General features: G+C 43.2%; 1 protein-coding gene across 1 annotated transcript in view; it reads left to right on the top strand.

The window, feature by feature from the left end:
- LOC138666567 (zinc finger protein 850-like) overlaps positions 1-24,108 on the top strand; it is a 74,601-nt gene extending 50,493 nt beyond the window's left edge. Inside the window, exons 17-22 of the mRNA XM_069754772.1 lie at positions 17,103-17,438; positions 17,568-17,747; positions 17,831-17,954; positions 18,035-18,132; positions 19,952-20,042; positions 22,144-24,108. Of these exons, the coding sequence (XP_069610873.1) occupies positions 17,103-17,438; positions 17,568-17,747; positions 17,831-17,954; positions 18,035-18,132; positions 19,952-20,042; positions 22,144-23,159 (1,845 nt within the window). The 3' untranslated portion in view covers positions 23,160-24,108. The remainder of the gene's footprint in view (positions 1-17,102; positions 17,439-17,567; positions 17,748-17,830; positions 17,955-18,034; positions 18,133-19,951; positions 20,043-22,143) is intronic.
- Positions 24,109-25,438: the final 1,330 nt, after the last annotated feature.

Consider the following 25,438-nt stretch of genomic DNA (forward strand, 5'->3'; position numbering starts at 1 on the left):
CTTTTCAGTTAGCCATTAAAAGGTATCAACCACTGAGGACTCTCAATTCTAAATATTTTTCTATAGCCTAACCAATGATTTACTCTTTTATTCCACACATTGCTACATGATAGGGTATGAGCACCAATTACTATCTTGATACTTACATGTGTGCAATGAACTTTTTAGGTTAGAACAGGTCATGCTAGTGATATAATACTGGGCTATAGCTGCTAGACTTGATTTGCACTAGAGCACTTTTCCAAATATTAAGCACAGCTTCCCCTGACCCTGTTTACATTATGTGGTTATGATTATGTCCTTTACACCTGAGCCTTTTTGCTGTTTTTGTGACTTGTATTGTCTACATTTTTTGTGATATATTTTATGCCTTTCTATTTAATAAATTTGTCTAATTATTACTTTTTTGGACCACAACTCCGTACTTTTTGAAGGATCTATAATATTGGGAGTGTCCATTAATATTCTGTGCTGGTTTTTTAGTTTGGCATTGGGCCAGTCTATATGAATTTATAGCATGTTTCAGTGGATCTTGATTCCTTTTAGAAAGCTCTCTGCTTTCCAATAAAAAAAGGGTCCTTTAGCAGTCTTACATCATCAAATTGAAGTGAAGTATTTTGAGACACCTTGCAAACTGCTACGAATTGCTTGGGTACTTTGTCCCAGAATTCCGAGTCCCTTATTTCAAAGGGGTACTTTCTTTTGATCTCCTTCAGGACATACGTCTTCCTGTCTGGCTTCTTCCACTCTTTTCTAATTAGCGAGGTTATGTTTTTTATGGCCAAGAAAACATTTATGTTTCCTGACCTCTAGTCCCCAAACATCAGGTGCTGCATGGATCTGGGCTTCTTAACTTTCTCTACCTTCATGATTACTCTAGCCGCCTTCACTAGCTTACTTGTATCTTCTACTGGGAAGATGAATTTGAGCTGTCTGAAGATGAGGATAATGTATCTGTAAAGTAACCCCCTAACTCTCCATCTTCTATCTCTTCCTCTGAGCTAGAGTTTACCCTAGTGTCTCTTGCTGAGGAGCCGACTTTAATCCCCCTTTAAAGATTTTTCTAATTTCCTTCTTAATCACGTTTTTCATATTCTCCATGAGTGATGGGGACTCTTCCTCTAGGGTTTTCTCAGTGCACTCTTTACACAGCTTCTTAGTGTAGGCGGCCGCTAATCTACCTTTGCATGGAGCACAATCCTTGTTCTTAGTCTTTACATTGCACTTTCCTAGACCTGTTCTATAAAACATATAAAAATACAGATAGTTAGGACAGTTTTCTTCCAGGGATCAATCCTGACTCACCACGCCTGACGCAGGACTACCAAGGTTGAAGAGGCTGCTTCCATAGGTTCTCCAGGCTGGTTGTTGTCCTCCATCTGGAATACATTTCTGTAGCATGTCCTTGAGGTAGAGGGAGGTTTTTATTCTCTGCCACCTCTGGGACCGTTCCCCCGATCAAATTAGGAGTAGGGAATGCGTTCATGTTTCGCCCCTTTCCTTGATGCTGCTGCACGGGAACACACCAACCATACCAGGTTGTGCCCCCGGAAGATGCCTCATTCCATGGACTCACTGCGCCATACCAGTCCGTGCACCTGGAATGCTAGAATCCCGTCATGCCAGCTCCCAGAGATGCACCCCGCCACCGGAAGTGACGTCAGATGCTCTGCTGGGCTCCGGGGAAGTACTGCGCCATACCAAGCCATACCAAGCCATGCCCCTGGAACTGATGTCACTGCTTCTCTGCCAGCTCCCACGCATTCACTGCATACAGACCGGCCATGCTCTTCAAGGCATGTCCCTGTAGGCCGTGATTCATTCTCCATGGACCTATAAATGATAATCCGTGCGATGCTGAGACCTTAATCCTGGTCGTCGCGGTTCGGTCCGGGGCCTCCCATCTTCTTACGATCACGTCCTCCTCATGTCTTCACGCTGCAGCTCCGGCGCAGGTGTACTTTGTCTGCCCTGTTTAGGGCAAAGTACTGCAGTGTGCAGGCGCTGGGAAAGGTCAGAGAGGCCCAGCGCCTGCGTACTACAGTACTTTGCTCTGCCCTCAACACGGCAGACAAAGTACGCCGGAGCCGGAGCCGCAGCGTGAAGACAAGAAGAGGACGTCTTCCTATGAAGATGGGAGGCCCCAGACCGGACCGCGATGCCCATCGGACCAGACCACAGCGGGACCGCCTCTAGGTGAGTATAATCTAACATCTTTTTCTCATCTTTCAGGATACATGGGGGGCTTGTCTACAGCATTACAGAATGCTGTAGATATGCCCCTGATGCCGGTGGCCTTAGCTCAACTTCCATTTTGGGGGTGACAGGTTCCCTTTAAAGGGAACCTGTCACCTAAATTTGGCGGGACCGGTTTTGGGTCATATGGGCAGAGTTTTTGGGTGTTTGATTCACCCTTTCCTTACCCGCTGGCTGCATGCTAGCCGCAATATTGGATTGAAGTTCATTCTCTGTCCTCCGTAGTACATGCCTGCGCAAGGCAATCTTGTCTGCGGGAACTGACTGCAGGAGAGTAGGGAGGGACTAATCGGACTGTGGCCGTCGCTGATTGGTCGCGGCAGCCATGACAGGCAGCTGGCGAGACCAATCAACGACTTGGATTCCATGACAGACAGAGGCCGCGACCAATGAATATCCGTGACAGAAAGACAGAAGGACAGTCAGACAGAAAGACGGAAGTGACCCTTAGACAATTATATAGTAGATATTCTCTAACTGGGTCGCTGTGACCAGTGGGGTACATCAGGGGTCGGTGTTGGGACTTATTCTCTTCAACATATTTATTAACGATCTGGTAGAAGGTTTACACATTAAAATATCAATATTTGCAGATGATGCAAAACTACGAAAAGCAGTCAATACAAGACCAGATAATATTCTGCTACAGATGGATTTGAATAAGTTAGAAATTTGAGCCGAGTCTCTATTATCTTATAGTACCCTGCCAGCTGGAAATCAAGACTACTTCCTATATTTTCTATAACACCCGTATACAAAATATAACAATAACAATGCAATATAACAAATATTACCAGATATACAATAGTGATAATACCACCATACTGACCATTAACGAAAACCACCATACTAGGAAAGCCTCTTCTGTGCTCTATATAGTAACATTACTCTCCTTTTGTGCCCCACATAACAGCAATGTCCCACCTGTGCCCCTACAGAATAATGTTTTCTCTGAACTGCCTCATAGTTGTAATGCTCACCTCTGCCTCCTTACAGTTATACAGCACCTTATAGTAGTAATGTCCCCTCTGTGCCTCCTTATAATAATTAGGATGGATCATTTAGAATTACCCCAAACCTACTTATAATACAAACACTTATGCATTGTCATAATAATAATGTCACTTGTGCTCTCACTATAAGAATATTGCCCCACCCCCTTTAGTCTGCCTCCTTATAATAATGCCCTTGAACACGGGCGTACATAGAAATCACTGGACACCTTTGTAAAAGTCCTATCACGACACATAGGTCAGTCACAGAAGGGCATACTTCCCAACTTTACGACACAGAGAGGGGGATATGTATTGTGGCTGTTACAGTTATTTTGACCCTAAAGAACCCCCTTAATGTTCTTGCTGTTCCCACATTCCTTCACCTACACAGCATGATGGCTCCACAAACCCCATGCAGTAAGATGATCATCCCAGTGCCCCCACATAGTATAATGGCCACCCCACACCCACCCACACGCAGTATGGTGGTCACCACAGTCTCCACACACATTATGATGGTTGCCACGGACCCCCATACAGTATGATGGTCTGTAAACAGCATGATAGACTCCACAGCACCCGCCCAGACAGTATGATGGTCACCACACATAGCATGATGGCTCCCCCACAGCCTTTTACATAGTATCATGGTCCTGCGACGGTCCCTCCTATAGTGTGTTGGTCCCCCCATAGCCCTCCATGTAGTATGATGGTTCCTCACAACCCTAATACAGTATGACAATCCCCAAAACAGCCCCAATTCAGTATCATGGTGTCCCCACAACCCCCATGCGGTATGATCGTCCCCCACAGCCCCAATATAGTATGACGGTCCATCCACAGCCACCCATATAGTATGATGGTCCCCCCACACAGTATATTGATCGTCTACAGTCCTAATGCTGTATGATGTACCCACTGCCCGCCACGTAGTATGATAGTCCCCCCACAAAACCCTATATAGTGTGATGTCCTCCACTATCCCAATATAATAGGCCCCTAAAGAGTATGGTGGTCACTGCAGGCCCTATATAGTATGATGGCCCCCACAACCTCAAAACAGTATGATGGTCCACCACAAAGTATGATGTGCCCCCACAGCCCCAACACAGGATGATGGTATTCCCACAAGTCCCTATATAGTAAATGGACCCCCACAGCTTTCCATATAGTATGATGGGCCCCCCACAAGCCCCTATATTTATGATGGTCACCCACAGGCCCCTATATGGTATGATGGTCCCGCACAGCCCCAATACAGTATGATAGTTCCCCCACAGCCTTTCATATAGTATGACAGTCCTCCATAGCCTCACACAGCATGATAATCCACATAGACCCAATATATCTTGATGGTTCCCCACAGGCCTCAATATAGTTTGATAATTTCCTCACAGGACACTATATAGTGTAATGGCCCAAACACAGAATCATCAGAACCACAACCCCCTAAAAAAATATATACTGTATATAATCCAGCCTTCGCGTCCATCGCAGCCACTATTTTTTTCAATCCTGTTTTGCAGTGAATGTTGTAAGCGCGATGCAGTGACATCATAGTATCGCACAAAGTCACCTGCAGCGTGCAGCAGAAAGTGACACATTACAGAGTCGGCCGCTCCATGGTCCGCCACAACTGTTAGTGATTCCGGCAGCTGGACGATGCCAATACTGTAAGAGCTGCAACTGATGCGTCCCACAGTCAGAGCGGCCCATCTGGAATTTGACAGAATTGCCAGTCGCTCCCTGGCCCCATTCCCCGCTGCTGATGGTCCACACTGCCCTCTCCCCCAACCTCAGTGCTGGAGGGGCCAAGGGTTCTTCCACAGAGGAGCTTCTAAGCTGACCACATTCTTTGATGAGCTTAGGGAGTTAACAGTGCCACAGCCTGAGGACAGTGTCATTACATTTGATAATGGCACTGGGAGAAAAGGTGGACAGACCTACACACCAGGGGCGCCGAGGAATGCTCAGTCACTGCCAGTGTCAGCTCGTGGCAAAATAGAAACAGGGCAAAGGGAGGGGGGAAAGAACCGAAGCAAAAGGAGGGAGGGCAAGTAGTGCAGTAATGTCCTACAGGATCAAAGTGTCTCCACAGTCCAGGACCACTTCCTGCTCCGTACACCTCGTACACACACGGCTCCGCTCCGTACACCTGGTACACACACGGCTCCGCTCCGTACACCTGGTACACACACGCCTCTGCTCTGTACACCTCGTACACACACGGCTCCGCTCCGTACACCTGGTACACACACGGCTCCGCTCCGTACACCTGGTACACACACGCCTCTGCTCTGTACACCTCGTACACGCACGGCTCCGCTCTGTACACCTCGTACACATGTGGCTCCGCTCCGTACACCTCGTACACATGCGGCTCCGCTCCGTACACACACAGCTCCGATCCGTACACCTCGTACACACACGGCTCTGCTCCGTACACCTCATACACACACTGCTCCGCTCCATACACCTTGTACACACACGGCTCCGATCCGTACAGCTCGTACACATGCGGCTCCGCTCCGTACACATGCGTCTCTGCTCTGTACACCACATACACACACGGCTCCACTCCGTACACCTCGTACACACACACGGCTTCGCTCCGTACACCTCGTACATATACGGCTCCGCTCCGTACACCTCGTACACACACGGCTCTGCTACATCCACACTGTAAACCCCTCCTGACCCCACACATAAACTTCCCCTCATCCAGCACCATGACAACCAGCACAGCAGAGTCCTGCATACACTGAGGCCCCTGATCATGTGACCCCTGACTCCTCCCCTCCTGTGACCTCATCACAGGTCCTGTGCGCACAGAACAGCCATATATGTGGTGTGCGGCTCTGCAGGTGGAGGTAGGTGTTGGAGATTCCCCATTACTGGGCGGGGGGGCAGTAACCCCTTCAGTGCTGTGACTATTTTGGTGTTTTTGTTTTCTCTCCTTGTAAGGCCGGGGTCACACTTGCGAGTGTGATGCGAGAAACTCACGCATCAATACCTGGCGCTGTATTTCTATGCAGCAGCACGCTCCGGTCCCGGGTATTGATGCTAGAGACTCGTGCGAGTTTCTTGCATTGCACTGGCAAGTGTGACCCCGGCCTAAGAATCCATTATATTTTTGTTCCTCTACCTCTGAGTATTCTACCTTTGTACATTACAGGCCCAGACACCGTTATTATACACTTAGGTACCATAGTATCTGGGCCGCCCCATACTATTGAGTACTTGGGGGCGGAGGAGTATGGAGCCGAGCTCTGTCAATCCTTCTTAGGTCGGGGTCACACTTACCGTATGGAAAACCGGTCCGAATCTCCCTGCCAAGTGTCGCATCAGTGTTCTTCTTAGGCTGGGTTCACACTGCGTTAGTGTGACCCGTTTAACGCCGCTATTACTTTCAGTGGCGGACGCATCGCTAGTGCACTTCCACAATGGGCGTGCGCTAGCGATGTGCCGTCATTGAGTGATGGACCCGAGACGCGGGCTGCAGCGTTTCCGGGTCCGTCACTGCTAGCGCTGTGCAAATGTCGGCATTTGCGCTAGTGCAGTCCGTTTAACGGATGTGTTGAACGGACTGCACAACGCAAGTGTGAACCTAGCCTTATGGTCATCTGTGTGTAATGTACTTGCAACGCGATGAGATTTTCTCGCACCTACGTATCCATATGACATCCTTATAACATCCGTATGGCTTTACATTTCTCACTGCTTTTCCCCATTGAATTTAATGGCTCAATGGGCGGAAATGAGGAAAATGTGTGCGTATTTGTCACAAGTCACACGGATGGTCCGTGTGGTGTCTGAGTTTTTCTCGCACCCATAGGCTTGCATTGGCGAGACTCGAGCGATATACGTGTACAATCGCAGCATGCAGCGATTTTACACACACGTAGAGTACGCGCAAGAAAAAAAACGATGATGTGAGCTGTCGCATAGAATAACACTGGTCCGACTTCTATGCCATGTTTTCTCACATAGCACTCATCCGTATTCTACGGTAATGTGACTTCGGCCTTAGATGCCATGTTTGCTTGTGACACCAGCAAGTGGTTACAACCTCCCAACTTCTGAAGAACATGAAGAGGGTCAAATTTTGTGGTGCACTAGCAGCACATCTTGGCCACGCCCCTGACCACACCACTTTTTGACCCATTTCCATCTCCCCGGAAAGGAGGAGTTGTCAAGAGGGGCGCTGGTAGTGAAGGACATTCAGCAGATGCCTGAGACTTCCAGCCGTAGACCCAAATCCAGGACTGTCCACTGTATCCGGGACATTTGGGACTGGAGATGACCGGATCAATTCACAGGACTCCAGTCCAGTGTCCAGTGCTACCTGCCAGTTGAACCGGAGGCCATGAATCTCTTACGTTCTGGCGTCTTTAGATTATCCAGGGCCGGAGCAACATCATTAGTGCGTCTTGCTCATCTGTAGTTGGGACCTGAGGATTATTTTTGTTCCCTCATTCACAGTCGGAGCCGGCAGAACTTTCTCATCATTATGTGGCGTCACTATACGACATCCGTCACATGATTGCGGGGTTGATGGGTTGGGGTGACAATCTGGGGTCTGCAGGAGATCCCTGTGGTTGTCATTGTCTAACTGCATCCACTTTGCTTGCACAGTTAACCTCTTCACGACATGCGCCATATATATACGAAGCTGCGGGAGCTACGTTCTCGCAAACTGAGTATACATACGGCATGATCTCGAGGGTTCATGCTGAGTGCCAACGCAATCAAATGCTGGTGTCATCTCTATATGAGAGCTGACACTCTGCAGCAACGCACACGATCGGTGCTAGCACTGATCATGGGCGTTTAACCTCTCTAATACCACTGTCAATAGAGACAGCGACATAGAGGAGCATTGCAAAGGGAGGAAGCTCCCTTTGTGCTGTCATCGACACAATGTGATTGCATTGTGCAAATGGTCTCCATGGTGACCCCAGGCCGAAAGATGGCTGTGGATCATTGCAGAGTAATAGATCAGGGATCAGCCAGGTTAAGTGGATTTCCCATCCTAGGACAACATAGTTTATTTTTAAGTTATTAAAAATTTTAAAAATATGTTTAAAAAATTACAAAATAAAGAACAAAAAAATAGAAAAAATATTAATCCAATAAATACATTAATTTATGTAAAAACAAAAAAGGTACACTTATTTGGTATTCCTGCACCCAGGACAACCTGACGTCTAAATCTGTCCCACTAGTTAACCCCCTCAGTGAACACCGTCGAAAAAATAAATGAAAAACTAGGCAAGAAAACAATGCTTTATCATTATACCGCTAAACATAAAGTGTAATAAAACTGTCAAAAAAAGAATGTAAATAAAAATGGTATCTCTGAAAGTATCATCTTGTCCCAACCATACAGCTCAGTCATCGGAAAAATAAAAATGTTATAGCTGCCAGACTAAATCAATGCAGAAATAATTTTTCTATAAGACAGTTTTTATTGTGTAATAGCTATAAAGCATTAAAAAAATATAAATGAGGTATTGCTATAATCATACTGACCCGAAGAATAAAGCTGCCTTATCAATTTTATCACACGCGGAAGGGCATAAAAAAAACCTCAAAAAACAATTCCTGAATTGCTGTTTTTTGTTTATTCTGTTTCCCAAAAATCGGAATAGAAAGCATCAAAAAATGTCATGTGCCCAAAAACAGTACCAATAAAAACATCAGCTCGTCCCACAAAAAACAAGACCTCACATGATTGTGAGTCAAAATATTGAAAAAATATAGCTATCTAAATATGGGGATGCCAAAACTTTTTGCAATAAAAAGCATCTTTTAGTGTGTGACAGCAGCTAAACATAAAAACCCAGCATAAATCTGGTATCGCTGTAATCGCACTGACCCGAAGAGTAAAATCGCCTAATCACTTATACCGCATGAGAAAAGGCGTAAAAAATAAGAAAAAACAATTCTTCACCTTCTGTTGATTTGTTCATTCAGCCTCCCAAAGATCATAGTAAGGCTGTGCGCTCTATAATGAGTGCTTACATTGGGGTTTCCATGTAAATCTCTGAAATACGTGAAGATTCCTTATAATGAGGCAAATGTTGTCACTGTGGGTGCCGTCTGGCCTATGATTTGGCGGTATCTGTCTTTTTAGGTGTGCATAAATGTGCCGTTGGCCACAGTTTTTGTACTTTTGAAAAGAAGGTCCTCAATGAACAGATGTCAGACGGAGTTCAGAGTAGCTTTGCTGTTTCATTATAATGAATGGATCCCTCATGGGTTTCATCTGAATTGCATCACTTAGAAACCCCAATATAAGTGCTCACCGTAGAGTGGCAGATAAATGTGATCCCAAATGTTATATAAAATGTTTCCAACAAAAGTCCCCACTCAGGTCTGTCATCTGTTAACATTACTGGTAGTACAAAAGCTCTGGAAAAGGGAAATGGCTCCTCATCTACCAAAAGAAATTAAGCAAAATCTGTGCATCCAAATGCCCCCCCCCCCCTTCTGAGCCCCTGTGTGCCTAAACCACATTTATCATCCACATGTTGTGAAATTCTGTAATGATGAGAGCCCGTATAATTTACAGCTGCATGTCTAAAGAACCATGAGCTAGTGATGAACGAATGTGCCTGGATAAGGTGTTATCCGAACATGTGCTAACCAAGTGTCTTCAGCTTGCTCGAAAAATATGACTTCCTGTGGCAGCATATCTCGCGGCTATTTGACAACCGCAACACATGCAGGGATTGTCAAACAAACAGGCAATCCATGCATGTGTTGTTGCCGTCGAACAGCCAATAGACATGCTGCTGAACTCAAACATATTTTTGAGCATGTCGAAGACATTCGGTTAGCCCACAGGCATGCTTGGATAACACCTTATCCGAGCATGTTCACTCATCACTGGAGTTGAGTGAATATGTTCAGCTACCTCCTTATTCGGCAAGCTATAGCGCTTACTGAAGAAGCTGCAATGGAAACCCGGATGCCTGGAGCGCTCCGATAATCAGGTGTCCGGCGCCACAGCTGCATGTGTCGCAGTCAAAACGCACAGGCTCTCCATGCATTTGCTGGGTGCCGAAGATATTAGCTCATCTCTACTCATCACTACTGGGCACCACAACGTATTGAGTACTATAATGTACTGGGCACTACAACGTATGAGCACTACAATGGCAGATTTGCAATTTTCACTCACTAACATCCACTGCTGCTTATTTCTGGAAAACACCCATGGAGTCAAAATCGTCACTATTCCTGTAGATAAATTTGCAAAGGGGTATAATTTTCAAATTTGCATCACTTGAAGGGGAATTCTTCTCTTCTAGCACTTAGGGTATTTCTACATTCAGCAGAAGTTGTGGGACAAAGTTTGGTGCCATTTTTATCTATTTCCCGGTGTGAAAATGTAAAATCTGGGGTAAAACAAAATATTGTGCTGAAAAATGTATTTATTGTTTCCTCACTTGCCAAGTTATAAAATTATGTGACTACTGATGCGACACATGGTTGCCACACGTATTAACCCCTTTCTGACCTCGGACGGGATAGTACGTCCAAGGTCAGAACCCCCACTTTGATGCGGGCTTCGGCGGTGAGCCCGCATCAAAGCCGGGACTTGTCAGCTGTTTTGAACAGCTGACTTGTGCCCGCAATGGTGACGGGTGGAATCTCGATCCACCCGTCGCTATTAACTAGTTAAATGCCGCTGACAGCAGCATTTAACCGGCTCTTCCTGCCATCGGGCCGGAAATGAGCGCATCTCCGACCCCGTCACATGATCGGGGGTCAGTGATACGTCTGCATAGTAACCATAGAGGTCCTTGAGACCTCTATGGTTGCTGATGCCGGATGGCTGTGAACGCCACCCTGTGGTCGGCGCTCATAGCAATGCAGGAATTCAGCTACATAGGAGCGATCTGATGATCGCTCCCATGTAGCTGAGCCGATCGAGTTGTGCCAGCTTCTAGCCTCCCATGGAGGCTATTGAAACATGGCAAAAGTAAAAAAAAAAGTGAAAAAAATATAAAAGTTTAAATCACCCCCCCTTTCAACCCATTCAAAATAAAACAATTAAAAAAAAATCAAACATACACATATTTGGTATCGCCGCGTTCAGAATCGCCCGATCTATCAAAGAAAAAGAAGGATTAACCTGATCGCTAAAAGGCGTAGCGAGAAAAAAAATTGAAAAGCCAAAATTAAGTTTTTTTTGGTCGCCGCGACATTGCATTAATCCCTTTCTGACCTCGGACGGGATAGTACGTCCGAGGTCAGATACCCCGCTTTGATGCGGGCTCCGGCGGTGAGCCCGCATCAAAACTGGGACATATCAGCTGTTTTGAATAGCTGACATGTGCCCGCAATAGCGGCAGGTGAAATCGCAATTCACCTGCCGCTATTAACTAGTTAAATGCCGCTGTCAAACGCTGACAGCGGCATTTAACCTGCACTTCCGGCCATCTGGCCAGAAGTGAGCGCATCGCCGACCCCCGTCACATGATCGGGGGTCAGCGATGCTTCTGCATAGTAGCCATAGAGGTCCTTGAGACCTCTATGGTTACTGATCCCGGCTAGCTGTGAGCGCCACCTCCATTTCTGCTACATAGCAGCGATCAGCAGACCGCTGCTATGTAGCAGAGGCGATCGAGTTGTGCCAGCTTCTAGCCTCCTATGGATGCTATTGAAGCATGGCAAAAGTAAAAAAAAAAGTGAAAAAAAAAATGTAAAAAAATATAAAAGTTTAAATCACCCCCCTTTCACCCCCATTCAAAATAAATCAATAAAAAAAATAAAACCTACACATATTTGGTACAGCCGCGTTCAGAATTGCCCGATCTATCAATAAAAAAAAGGATTAACCTAATAGCTAAACGGCGTAGAGAGAAAAAAATTTGAAACGCCAGAACTACGTTTTTTTGGTCGCCACGACATTGCATTAAAATGCATTAACGGGCGATCAAAGAACATATCTGCACCAAAATTGTATCACTAAAAACGCCAGCTCAGCACGCAAAAAAATAAGCCCTCATCCGACCCCAGATCATGAAAAATGGAGATGCTACGGGTATTGGAAAATGGCGCAATTTTTTCAAAAAATTTGAATTTTTTTTACCACTTAGATAAAAAATAACCTAGACATGTTTGGTGTCTATAAACTCGTAATGACCTGGAGAGTCATAATGGCAGGTCAGTTTTAGTATTTAGTGAAGCTAGCAAAAAAGCCAAACAAATAACAAGTGTGGGATTGCACTTTTTTTGCAATTTCACCGCACTTGGAATTTTTTTTGCCGTTTTGTAGTACACGACATGCTAAAACCAATGATGTCGTTCAAAAGTACAACTTGTTTTGCAAATAAATAAGCTCTCACATGGCCATATTGACGGAAAAATAAAAAAGTTATGGCTCTGGGAATTAGGAGAGTGAAACGGAAAATCCCAAGGTCATAAAGGGGTTAAACACACTTACACAGATATCTTCGGTGCTTGTTTTTCCAGTAACGTAAATATCAGTATTGGTCTGGTCAGGAAGGTGAAACCAGGCTTTGGGGGTGTAGGGTTAAACAGCGGAATATCTGTGCAAAAAAGCAGCAAAAAATATGCAACATTTGTGGTAGATGTGAACAATGTCTAAATTGTTAAGCAAATGTAAAGCCATGAAATCTCCACTCTCTGTGCATCTAAACACTCTGCTAAAGTGCAGTTTTGGTGCATTTTTTTTCTTTATAGGCTTCTTCTAAAACAAACGCATGAAAAAAAAAATAAAAAAATAAAACGCTGCTGCATTTTTAAGCACAGAATAAAAACTTTTCTTTACCATTAAAAAAGCTCTAAAAACTCTGCTTCACATCTTTACCAGAAATGCATCAAATAAGAAGGAAAATGCATAGAAGAAATGCAGCAAACACGCTCTAATCGGAGAAGATTGTTATTGAGTTGTCTGGTGAGGACATCTGCAGAAAGAACTCAGCATTTGCGCTATGTGTGAACGAGGCCTCAGCATTACAGATTTAGTACATTTTTTAGGGGTTTAATAGAGTAATATCAATCACGTCAGTTTTTTTACTTCATATACCAATTCCCTTAAATAATATTTCCTCTGTGTTGTGGGGGTCGTTACAATTACAGGGACAACAAATATGTCCATGTTATTTGCTGATTTGTGATGTTTCTTATTTTTTTACAAAAACATTAAAAAATGGCAATTTTTTTTTCATCATCAAGTATTTATCAGTACTTTATTAATTTTATAGGATGAAAAAAAATCTCTAATTCTCCCTCTAGAATACAAATGCAGACATTGTACATAGCAGTGTATTTCTGTCAGCCTGTAGTACAGGTCAAATACACAAAACTCTCCCCATTACATCAGCAGAGCTAGTGACTGCTGCTTTGGTTCCTGCCTGTAGTGTGGAGATTGTGGGTTCAAGACTGTGGCCGGGGTCACACTTGCGAGTGCAATGCAAGAAAATCGCACATCAATACCCGGCACTGCCGCTGGCACTCGGGACCAGAGAGTACAGCTGCACAGAGATACATGCAGCCGCATGCTCTGGTCCCGAGTGTCGGCAGTAGTGCCGGGTATTGATGCGAGAGACTCTCGCGAATTTCTCACGTTGCACTCGCAAGAGGAAATAACATTTTTGTAACTGCTGCGTATTTTTTTTTTACAGCTTTTATAGGATAAAAAAAATCTTTTTCTTCACCTCAGGGAGAATAGAAATACATTGTTATATATATAGAATTAATCTCTATGGACATGTATAACATGGTTCTGGGTTCACTGCCTGCAATAGAGGTCAAGATTTCCAAATTATCCTATCTACATCATTAAAAGCTGTGGCTTATTGATAGAGCTGAGGCTCGCGAACATAGAGACGTGACTTTATGTCCCGAGACATGAACAAAGGAAGGAGAAACAGTGAATGCATAATTTCAGAAGGACGAGTTAGGCTACTTTCACACTAGCGTCGTGTGGCGGACGTCGCAATGCGTCGTTTTGGAGTAAAAACGCAACCTGCAAAGTTGCCCGCAGGATGCGTTTTTTCTCTATAGACTTGCAATAGCGATGCATGGCCACACGTCGCATCCGTCGTGCGACGGATGCGTCGTGTTTTGGCGGACTGTCGGCACAAAAAATTGTTACATGTAACTTTTTTTGTGCGTCGCATCTGCCATTTTCGACCGCGCATGCGCGGACGAAACTCCGCCCCATCCTCCCCGGACATTACAATGGGGCAGCGGATGCGTCGAAAAACTGCAACCGCTGCCCCCATTGTGCATTTCTTTCACAACGTGCGTCGGTACGTCGGGCCGAAGCATAGCGACGGCCCCATACCGACGCTAGTGTGAAAGGAGCCTTAGAGTGATGAAGACCTCTGAGGGTATCAGAAGGTGGGACAAAAGCCCTCAAATCGTAACAGTCCCACTAAATCTGGTACGCTTGGGAGCTATGTGGTTAAACTGCCAGGACTATTGTTGCAGCTGCGCCCATGACATCACTGCAATGTACATGTATGATCTGGTGCTGAAAAGAGTTAATTTTTTCATTTAACAAAAGTTAATGTATTAAAAAGGAACAAAATGTGTCTTATACTTTTTACATGGTGTTTTACAAGAATTTTTGGTGCAAATGTTCTTTTGAAACATTTAAATGTTTTTTTTCTGGCATCTTTTTGTAATATAGGGAAGCCAAAGGCCCGAAAAAAAAACAAAAAACGCTATACAGTGGGGCAAAAAAGTATTTAGTCAGTCAGCAATAGTGCAAGTTCCACCACTTAAAAAGATGAGAGGCGTCTGTAATTTACATCATAGGTAGACCTCAACTATGGGAGACAAACTGAGAAAAAAAAATCCAGAAAATCACATTGTCTGTTTTTTTAACATTTTATTTGCATATTATGGTGGAAAATAAGTATTTGGTCAGAAACAAAATTTCATCTCAATACTTTGTAATATATCCTTTGTTGGCAATGACAGAGGTCAAACGTTTTCTGTAAGTCTTCACAAGGTTGCCACACACTGTTGTTGGTATGTTGGCCCATTCCTCCATGCAGATCTACTCTAGAGCAGTGATGTTTTTGGCTTTTCGCTTGGCAACACGGATTTTCAACTCCCTCTAAAGGTTTTCTATAGGGTTGAGATCTGGAGACTGGCTAGGCCACTCCAGGACCTTGAAATGCTTCTTACGAAGCCACTCCTTCGTTGCCCTGGCGGTGTGCTTTGGATCATTGTCATGTTGAAAGACCCAGCCACGTTTCATCTTCAATGCCCTTGCTGATGGAAGGAGGTTTGCACTCAAAATCTCACGATACATGGCCCCATTCATTCTTTCATGTACCCGGATCAGTCGTCCTGGCCCCTTTGCAGAGAAACAGCCCCAAAGCATGATGTTTCCACCACCATGCTTTACAGTAGGTATGGTGTTTGATGGATGCAACTCAGTATTCTTTTTCCTCCAAACACGACAAGTTGTGTTTCTACCAAACAGTTCCAGTTTGGTTTCATCAGACCATAGGACATTCTCCCAAAACTCCTCTGGATCATCCAAATGCTCTCTAGCAAACTTCAGACGGGCCCGGACATGTACTGGCTTAAGCAGTGGGACACGTCTGGCACTGCAGGATCTGAGTCCATGGTGGCGTAGTGTGTTACTTATGGTAGGCCTTGTTACATTGGTCCCAGCTCTCTGCAGTTCATTCACTAGGTCCCCCCGTGTGGTTCTGGGATTATTGCTCACCGTTCTTGTGATCATTCTGACCCCACGGGGTGGGATTTTGCGTGGAGCCCCAGATCGAGGGAGATTATCAGTGGTCTTGTATGTCTTCCATTTTCTAATTATTGCTCCCACTGTTGATTTCTTCACTCCAAGCTGGTTGGCTATTGCAGATTCAGTCTTCCCAGCCTGGTGCAGGGCTACAATTTTGTTTCTGGTGTCCTTTGACAGCTCTTTGGTCTTCACCATAGTGGAGTTTGGAGTCAGACTGTTTGAGGGTGTGCACAGGTGTCTTTTTATACTGATAACAAGTTTAAACAGGTGCCATTACTACAGGTAATGAGTGGAGGAAAGAGGAGACTCTTAAAGAAGAAGTTACAGGTCTGTGAGAGCCAGAAATCTTCATTGTTTGTTTCTGACCAAATACTTATTTTCCACTATAATATGCAAATAAAATGTTAAAAAAACAGACAATGTGATTTTCTGGATTTTTTTTTCTCAGTTTGTCTCCCATAGTTGAGGTCTACCTATGATGTAAATTACAGACGCCTCTCATCTTTTTAAGTGGTGGAACTTGCACTATTGCTGACTGACTAAATACTTTTTTGCCCCACTGTATATGTAGATTTTGGTATCAAACAATTCTTGTCCACTGTGCTTTTGCAAACAAAAAAGGTTTGAAAATGCCTCAAACATCAGTGTAACATGATAAAAGATTACGGTCCGGGGAAGATGGGAAACATTCATACAGACGGCGGGTGGTGATGGAGTCAGTGACGGACTGTGGCCAGATATGTTCCTAGAGCCGTAGTAGAAGATGAAGATGTCGTCCTCATCATGAAGTAGTTATTTCTCATGTTACGTGTAATGAATATCTCCTGCAGTATTGCTAATGCCGATTCCAGTGTCGGTAATTGAGACAAGAATTAGCGTTATGGAAGATGAGTCTATGAGAAACGTATTCAGCTGCCGACTCTGAGGAAGAAACTGCTTGTTATGTGTGGTCTAAAATATATAGAATTTATTAGTAAATGTAATGAAACAAATTGAATACTGAAAAATAAAAATAGTAATACATTAATGATCTCACGTAACTTTTTTGCCGCCACTGCTTTGGTCCTCCATCAGTTTCTGTATTTCCTGGTCAGTCTCAACAAACAAGTCATCCCTACAGTGAAGCAGTGACTGACATAAACAGTTTGTGGGGGCATGGAGATGTCTTAATCAGTATGTTCCAGTCCATGCAAGACAAAGAGAATATATACATGTTTCTTCTTTTTATATTACATGGGATTCTTTATGATGTTACATCGGCTCACCTTCTTCCCATTCAGGTTCTTACAATATCGGATCCTCTCAGTGGAGATCTTGTATATAATAGAATTTTCCTAATTAATCAGTCCATAATGGATATGGACAGGGGCAAGATAGTGGAGAGGATATTACACCTCACCCTAGAGATCCTCTTCCGGATTACTGGAGAGGTGAGAGATTCTGATGATGTCACATTGTATAATTCTTATCTATGGTAATAACAGATGCATATCATTGGAGAGGTGAGAACTCTCGAAATGTCTGTAGTGAGATTTATGAATGTGTCTCTCCATAACCAGGATTACACAGTAGTGAAGAAAACTTCTAGTGAGCATTGTAAGGCCACCGTGTCTGAGGGATGGAAAAGATCCCTGAGCCCAATCATGGGGCCTCCACTTCACCCTTTGATAGATGCGAACATCAATGACCAGGATATCCTGGAACTCGCCTACAAAATGATTGAGCTGCTGACTGGAGAGGTGACACTGCTGGCAATGCTAGGACATTATACTGTAACACTATGAAGAGGTCGAGGGGATGACGGTATCCTTGTATGTGTCAGGTTCCTATAAGGTGTCAGGATGTCGCCATCTATTTCACCATGGAAGAGTGGGAGTATTTAGAAGGACACAAAGATCTTTACAAGGACGTCATGATGGAGGTTCCCCAGCCCCTCACATCACAAGGTAATAACATGACTAAATACACACAGCCTACAATTTTCTGTATGTAAAAAATGAATTCAGTCCCTCTGTGTTTCCTCCAGTTCTATGCAGTAAGAGGACAACACCAGAGAGATGTCCCTATCCTATTCTTCCACAAAACTGTAAACAAGAAAATCCCAGTGTTCCTCTTGATCATCAGGTAGATAGAGAAAAGGTGTCATGAAATCTTCCGATGTGTAGATGGCTGTGAAGGTCTTGTACTCAGTCTTGTTTTATCCGCCAGTATTATATGTGTTCTACTTGTGTAATGAGAACGGTGGAGATGGCAGGATTAGAGCTGGTCATACAGTCATGGCCAAAAGTATTGACACCCCTGCAATTCTGTCAGATAATACTCATTTTCTTCCTGAAAATGATTGCAAACACAAATTACTTGGTATTATTATCTTCATTTAATTTATCTTAAATGAAAAAACACAAAAAGAATTGTCCTAAAGCCAAATTGGATATAATTCCACACCAAACATAAAAAAGGGGGTGGACAAAAGTATTGGCACTGTTCGAAAAATCATGTGATGCTTCTCTAATTTGTGTAATTAACACCACCTGTAACTTGTTTCACCTAACAGGTGGTGGCAATAACTAAATCACACTTGCAGCCAGTTGACATGGATTAAAGTTGACTCAACCTCTGTCCGGTGTCCTTGTGTGTACCACATTGAGCATGGAGAAAAGAAAGAAAACCAAAGAACTGTCTGAGGACTTGAGAAACCAAATTGTGAGGAAGCATAAGCAATCTCAAGGCTACAAGTCCATCTCCAAAGACCTGAATGTTCCTGTGTCTACCGTGCGCAGTGTCATCAAGAAGTTTAAAGCCCACTGTGGCTAACCTCCCTAGATGTGGACAGAAAAGAAAAATCGACAAGAGATTTCAACGCAAGATTGCGGATGTTGGATAAAGAACCTCGACTAACATCCAAACAAGTTCAAGCTGCCCTGCAGTCCGAGGGTACAACAGTGTCAACCCGTACTATCCGTCGGTGTCTGAATGAAAAGGGACTGTATGGTAGGAGACCCAGGAAGACCCCACTTCTTACCCAGAGACATAAAAAAGCCAAGCTGGAATTTGCCAAAACTTACCTGAAAAAGCCTAAAACGTTTTGGAAGAATGTCTCTGGTCAGATGAGACAAAAGTAGAGCTTTTTGGGCAAAGGCATCAACATATAGTTTACAGGAGAAAAAAGAGGCATTCAAAGAAAAGAACACGGTCCCTACAGTCAAACATGGCGGAGGTTCCCTGATGTTTTGGGGTTGCTTTGCTGCCTCTGGCACTGGACTGCTTGACCGTGTCCATGGCATTATGAAGTCTGAAGACTACCAACAAATTTTGCAGCATAATGTAGGGCCCAGTGTGAGAAAGCTGGGTGTCCCTCAGAGGTCATGGGTCTTCCAGCAGGACAATGACCCAAAACACACTTCAAAAAGCACTAGAAAATGGTTTGAGAGAAAGCACTGGAGACTTCTAAGGTGGCCAGCAATGAGTCCAGACCTGAATCCCATAAAACACCTGTGGAGAGATCTAAAAATGGCAGTTTGGAGAAGGCACCCTTCAAATATCAGGGACCTGGAGCAGTTTGCCAAAGAAGAATGGTCTAAAATTCCAGCAGAGCATTGTAAGAAACTCATTGATGGTTACCGGAAGCGGTTGGTTGCAGTTATTTTGGCTAAAGGTTGTGCAACCAAGTATTAGGCTGAGGGTGCCAATACTTTTGTCTGGCCCATTTTTGGAGTTTTGTGTGAAATGATCAATGTTTTGCTTTTTGCTTCATTCTCTTTTGTGTTTTTTCATTTAAGACAAATTAAATGAAGATAATAATACCAAATAATTTGTGTTTGCAATCATTTTCAGGAAGAAAATGAGTATTATCTGACAGAATTGCAGGGGTGTCAATACTTTTGGCCATGACTGTAGATATGACTTCTCCATCTGTCTGTGACTTTTACAATATTTATTTCAGGTTGAAGATCTGAACCAAATTAATACTACAGATATATATGTGAGGGGTTATGAATGGTATAAAGAAGAGATTCCTACATATGTCTGCCCAGGTGAGTAGTAACCACTAAATTCAAAGAAGTCACACATTTTTCTCAGCTGCTTTCGCTGATTTATAGATGGTGTAGTCCGCCCATATGACAATCATGATCACTATTTTGCCGGTAGACCACAACATGTTTTTCCATACACAACTGTTCAAATTACTTTGGGCATTGAAAGCCCTTCTTCTATAGAGCTTACAATCTGGAGGATCCACCTACCCCCTGAAATTAGAAGACGATGACTCTTGCCTTCTCAGATCGGTAAACTACAAAACTAAATAACAGCGTACGTAGAATTGCTGACAAAATATGATGGGTCACCTAGGAGAAAGCGGAAGGTAATGTTGTTGGCTTCCTAGAATCCCTGGTATGTTGTTGGATGAATCTGCCTTCTTTCCCTTCTGTGCTGCTGAATCTGCTCATACAGTCCCTACAAGGTAGACCAGGTCCTGTCTTTCTGGTCTACATTTAAGACACCTCACCTCTGCACTACTTTAATAAGTTCTCATTAAATGTATGATATTTCTTCAAGAAACTCATCTGACGGAAAGTATTGGCCCCTAAGATGGTTTAGATTGCCAAGAACCACTGAGTCACATACTCAAATTACTACAGAGAGGATTCACCACAAGTTACTATTTTTTTTACTGATGAAGACAGTAGAGTATGATCATTTTGAAGGATGTGTTAATGTCTATAATCACACTTTTTGTTTACAGTAGTTAGTACCCAAAATACTCAGATTTAACCACTTTCCGCAGTCCTGTGTTCCTAACCAGGCCAAATTTTTCAAATATGTCATGTGTCACTTTATGTGGTGATAGCTTTAGATGCTTCTTCTGATTCCAGTGATGCTGAAATATTTTTTTTTCTTTGACACATTATACTTCATGATTCTGGTAATTTTAGGTTCATATATTTTTGTTTATTTTTGAAAATACCTGAAAATTATCAAATAGATTAGAAAGATTTGTAATTTTCAAACTTTAAATTTGTGTGCTCCTTAATCAGATAGTGATACCAGACAAAATGTTCTACTTTAGGTCAGCAACATTTTTCCAACCTCCCATTTTATGTATTCTCCATTCTTTTCTTTTTTGTCAGATTAAAAGTTTAGCAACAAGTTTTTAAATGTTTATTTAAGTTTACAAAACCTATTTCTTTTTGTCATAATTCAATTTTGAAATTGTTTTGAGGGGCCTCGATTTTACATAGACCCAAGAAGGCAGAGAAAATACAAAATCAGAAGGAACATGAGTAGTCAGTAAATGGACCAGGATCACAACAGGATCAAATACACAAGTCGGGAGCTGAGCATAAGAACTGAACCAGAGGAGAACAAGGCTGTATCTGGCAGCTTCCAGCAATATGCCTCGAGCTTTAGTAGGGTGTTGTACTTTCCAGTTACCAGAAGCAGGGAGCTGATTATTCCAGTTGGACAACACACACACATTCATCAAGACTGGATGGTACTACTGGTCCTGGCAACCCTATTCTTAGTCTTCATCAGCAGCGCATTGAATGACACCTCCATCCTGTTCCATATCATTCTTAGTGGCTGGACAGAGCTTTTGGTTCCAGTGTCTCCTCCATCACCAGCGCCGCCTGCAGAATGGATAATTGTGACGAATAGTTATAGAAGCAGATATCGCAGGAGCAGATCCCACAGAAGATGTGACACACCATTTGCAGAAACGCTAATATTAAAAAAATGAAAAGAAACTACAGCATTAGAAAACCCCATAAAGTGACTCCATTTGTAAATTATAACCATCGGTAAATTAATCTATAGTAGTAGTGACTATTTTGATACCTGACTAGGGGCTTGTTTTTTGCAGGATGAGTAAAAGTTTTTATAGGTATCATTTTTACCGACGTAATATTTTGGGGTGGCTTTTTATTCCAATATTTTGGAAGCAGATTTAACAAACAGTTGAACACCATGCTCCACTGGTTCATGTGATGAGGTCTTCTGTTAGACTGTGAACTGTCATTGTCTTAGCGAATAATTCAGTTTTACTACATAACTTCCCATTTGTATTTTGTTTTTGTCAAAATTATGTATTTCAATTATATTTTATTAAAAAATAATTGGTTTTCATTTTTACAGATGACGGTGACAGGAGATCAAAGCGACAGCTGACATCTTCAATTTTTAAATCAGATGAGCTTGAGATCACACAGGATACAATTGAAATGAATGCCATTATTCCAGATATACAATTATCCCTTCACAGCAAAGATCTATCATCTGATCCTTTGAAACAGGTCCTACCTTCTGAATCATTACAGACCATTAAGAAAAATAAAAGTCAGAAAACAGGCATTACAAAACAAATTGCTCTTAAATCAAAGACGCCAATTAGACATTCAGAATATGGAAATAGTTTTCCGCTCAAAACATCTGTTAAACATAAAAAAAGTCACATAGAGGAAAAGAGATTTTCTTGTTCCAAATGTGGGAGAAATTTTAACCAGGAATTAGATCTTGTTAAGCATGAGAGAAAACATACTGAAGAGAAGCCATATTCATGTTCAGAATGTGGGAAATGTTTTAACTGGAAATCTTATCTTATTAGCCATCAGAGAACTCACACAGGGGAGAAGCCATATTCATGTTCAGAATGTGGAAAATGTTTTGGACAGAAATCACATCTTGTTACACACTACAGAACTCACAAAATGGAAAAGCCTTTTCCATGTTCAGAATGTGGAAAATGTTTTGGACATAAATCAGACCTTGTTAGACACCGGAGAACTCACACAGGGGAGAAGCCTTTTTCCTGTTCAGAATGTGGGAAATGTTTAACACGTAAATCATTTCTTGTTGCACATCAAAGAAGTCACAAAGGGGAGAAGCCATATTCATGTTCAGAATGTGGGAAATGTTTTTTATATAAATCGCATCTTATTACACACCAGAGAGCTCACACAGGGGAGAAGCCATATTCATGTTCAGAATGTGGGAAATGTTGGGCAGATAAATCACGTCTTGTTCAGCACCAGAGAACTCACACAGGGAAGAAGCCTTTTTCCTGTTCAGATTGTGGGAAATGTTGGGCAGATAAATCAAGTCTTCTAAGACACCAGAGAACTCATATTGGGGAGAAGCAATGTTCATATTAAGAACCTGGGAAATGTTTTGAACAATAATGCTAGCATTAAAAATCCCACACTGGGAGAAGCTATTATCATACTTAGAATGTTAAAAATAAATTACTGGAAAAATATTTTCATGACGTTCAAAAATGTCACCTGGGGAGAAACTATATTTTATTGACCAATTGTACCAAAACCATATAACACAGTCCTATAATTAAACGAAAAGGGAAATTACTTTAGACTATTAGACATAATTTTCGCATTAGAAAAATCTTATAACAGGTGCCTCCTATACAAGCCTGTATTGATAATCTGCCCCACCAAGGATTTTCCTGCTGGGCTGCAATGTGGTCATTCATAGTTGGCCGCTGGCTGGTGGCGCCTGCTCATCGGCCGCCCACTCACTCATTTGGCCGCCCGCCCGGTAATCCAGCCACTGGCCTGTTTTTCCGGCTGTCAGCCCTTTAAATCTGCAGGCACGGCGGTTCTAGCGATGCACGCACGCAGCATTGATTATTTGCTGTGATGCACATAGGGTTAAGAACGCGCTGACGTTAGCACATCAGGACGTTCTTTGTGGGTGTTGGGGGGCGAGAGCGCGTTTTGCTGTCCCTCCCCTGTAACGGAGGCTGCAGCTGTTGGTTACATCATACAGGACAAATTTTTATTCCCAGGAAGTGATCAGTTATGGTTTCTATTGTATGACAGCAAGTAAAAATATTGAAAACACAGGATTCCTACAAAGCTTATTGGAAGAATGCATACATTTTAATGCAATAAATATTGTTTATCTGCTAAAATTGAATACCCTTTTAATACAGGTGCATTAAGTGTGTTTTGTTTTATATACTAAAAGATCTACACTAAGCATCTTCCAGCTTTTCTTTGCTGTACAACACTGTTAAACTGTAAATGGGTTATTCGTATGTTACTTATCAGTACGGTGAAGTTCTAAAATAAACTCTTTAATACCCGTTGTGTATGTGTCAGTGATTAACCTATGATAGCTTTCTTTTTATTTAAATGCAAGCTGCCATTTTTTTAACCTATTAGGATAAACCTAATACAAGTGCTGTAAATTTATGGTACCTAATGTTAGGATTTAACCCCTTAACCGCCGATACGCCTTTTAACGGCGGCAGTTAAGGCTACTTTCACACTAACGTTTTTTGCAATACGTCGCAATGCGTCGTTTATGGGAAAAAACGCATTCTGCTAAGTTGTTTGCAGGATGCGTTTTTGCCCCATAGATTAACATAAGCGACGCATTGCCACACGTTGCAACCATCGTGCGACGGTTGCGCAGTGTTGTGGCGGACCGTCGAGAGCAAAAAACGCTACATGTAACGTTTTATGCTGCCGACGGACCGCTTTTTCCGACCGCGCGTGCGCAGCCGGAACTCCTCCCCCACCTCCCCGCGCCTCACAATGGGGCAGCGGATGCGATGAAAATCTGCATCCGCTGCACCCGTTGTGCGGCGCAAACAACGCTAGCGTCGGTAACCTCGGCCCGACGCACTGCGACGGGCCGAGCCCGACGCTAGTGTGAAAGTAGCCTTAGGGTACTTATTCCTCAGCTCCTCTTTTTAACGGCGCTGAGAAATATAGTTATAGCGCCCCCCAGCATCAGAAAATCTCCGGGTCTTGGCTACCGGGTTTAGCTGAGACCCCGGATAACATGATTCGGGTTGGTTTTTTTATGACCCCAGTGTTGCGATCGCCATTATTCAAGAAAAAAAAAAATTAGATTTCCCATTTATGCATTTCTCTCTCCTCTGATATGATCTAGCACATCAAAGGAGAGAGAAATGGGGTCACCCGGGCTCTGTCCGCTGGCGCGTCTTCTTTCAGGAAAAAAATGGCGGGTGTAGTGCACCCACCGAGATCTACTGGCCGGCACCCGGCAACAATAGATTTCTCCTATTGTGTAATACTATTGTAGGAACGCGAGGACTCTGGTAGTGTGGGGCAATGAACAGAGACGGGTTTCTTTAGTTCAAAAAGTGTATTTGTGCAACAGCAGATAACACACAAAACAATATACCGATAACCCGCAGTAACCTGCAATGAAACAAGTCCTTGAAACATATACAGCAAAACGGCAGAGTTCTTAAGACAGTGTCCTCAGCAAGGTGATCAAAAGGAGAGTGTGACTGGTAACATGATGTGGATCAAAACACTGGCGGTGCAGAAAGAGTCAAATCCAGGTATGTAGTAAACACAGGGAAGTCCAGAACAAGTCCTCAGGTTAATCCCAGGTATTGCATGAACACAGGTAAGTCCAGAAACTAGTTCATAAGTTG

The sequence above is a fragment of the Ranitomeya imitator genome, chromosome 2 (genome assembly GCF_032444005.1).
Source record: "Ranitomeya imitator isolate aRanImi1 chromosome 2, aRanImi1.pri, whole genome shotgun sequence".
Lineage (NCBI taxonomy): Eukaryota > Metazoa > Chordata > Amphibia > Anura > Dendrobatidae > Ranitomeya > Ranitomeya imitator.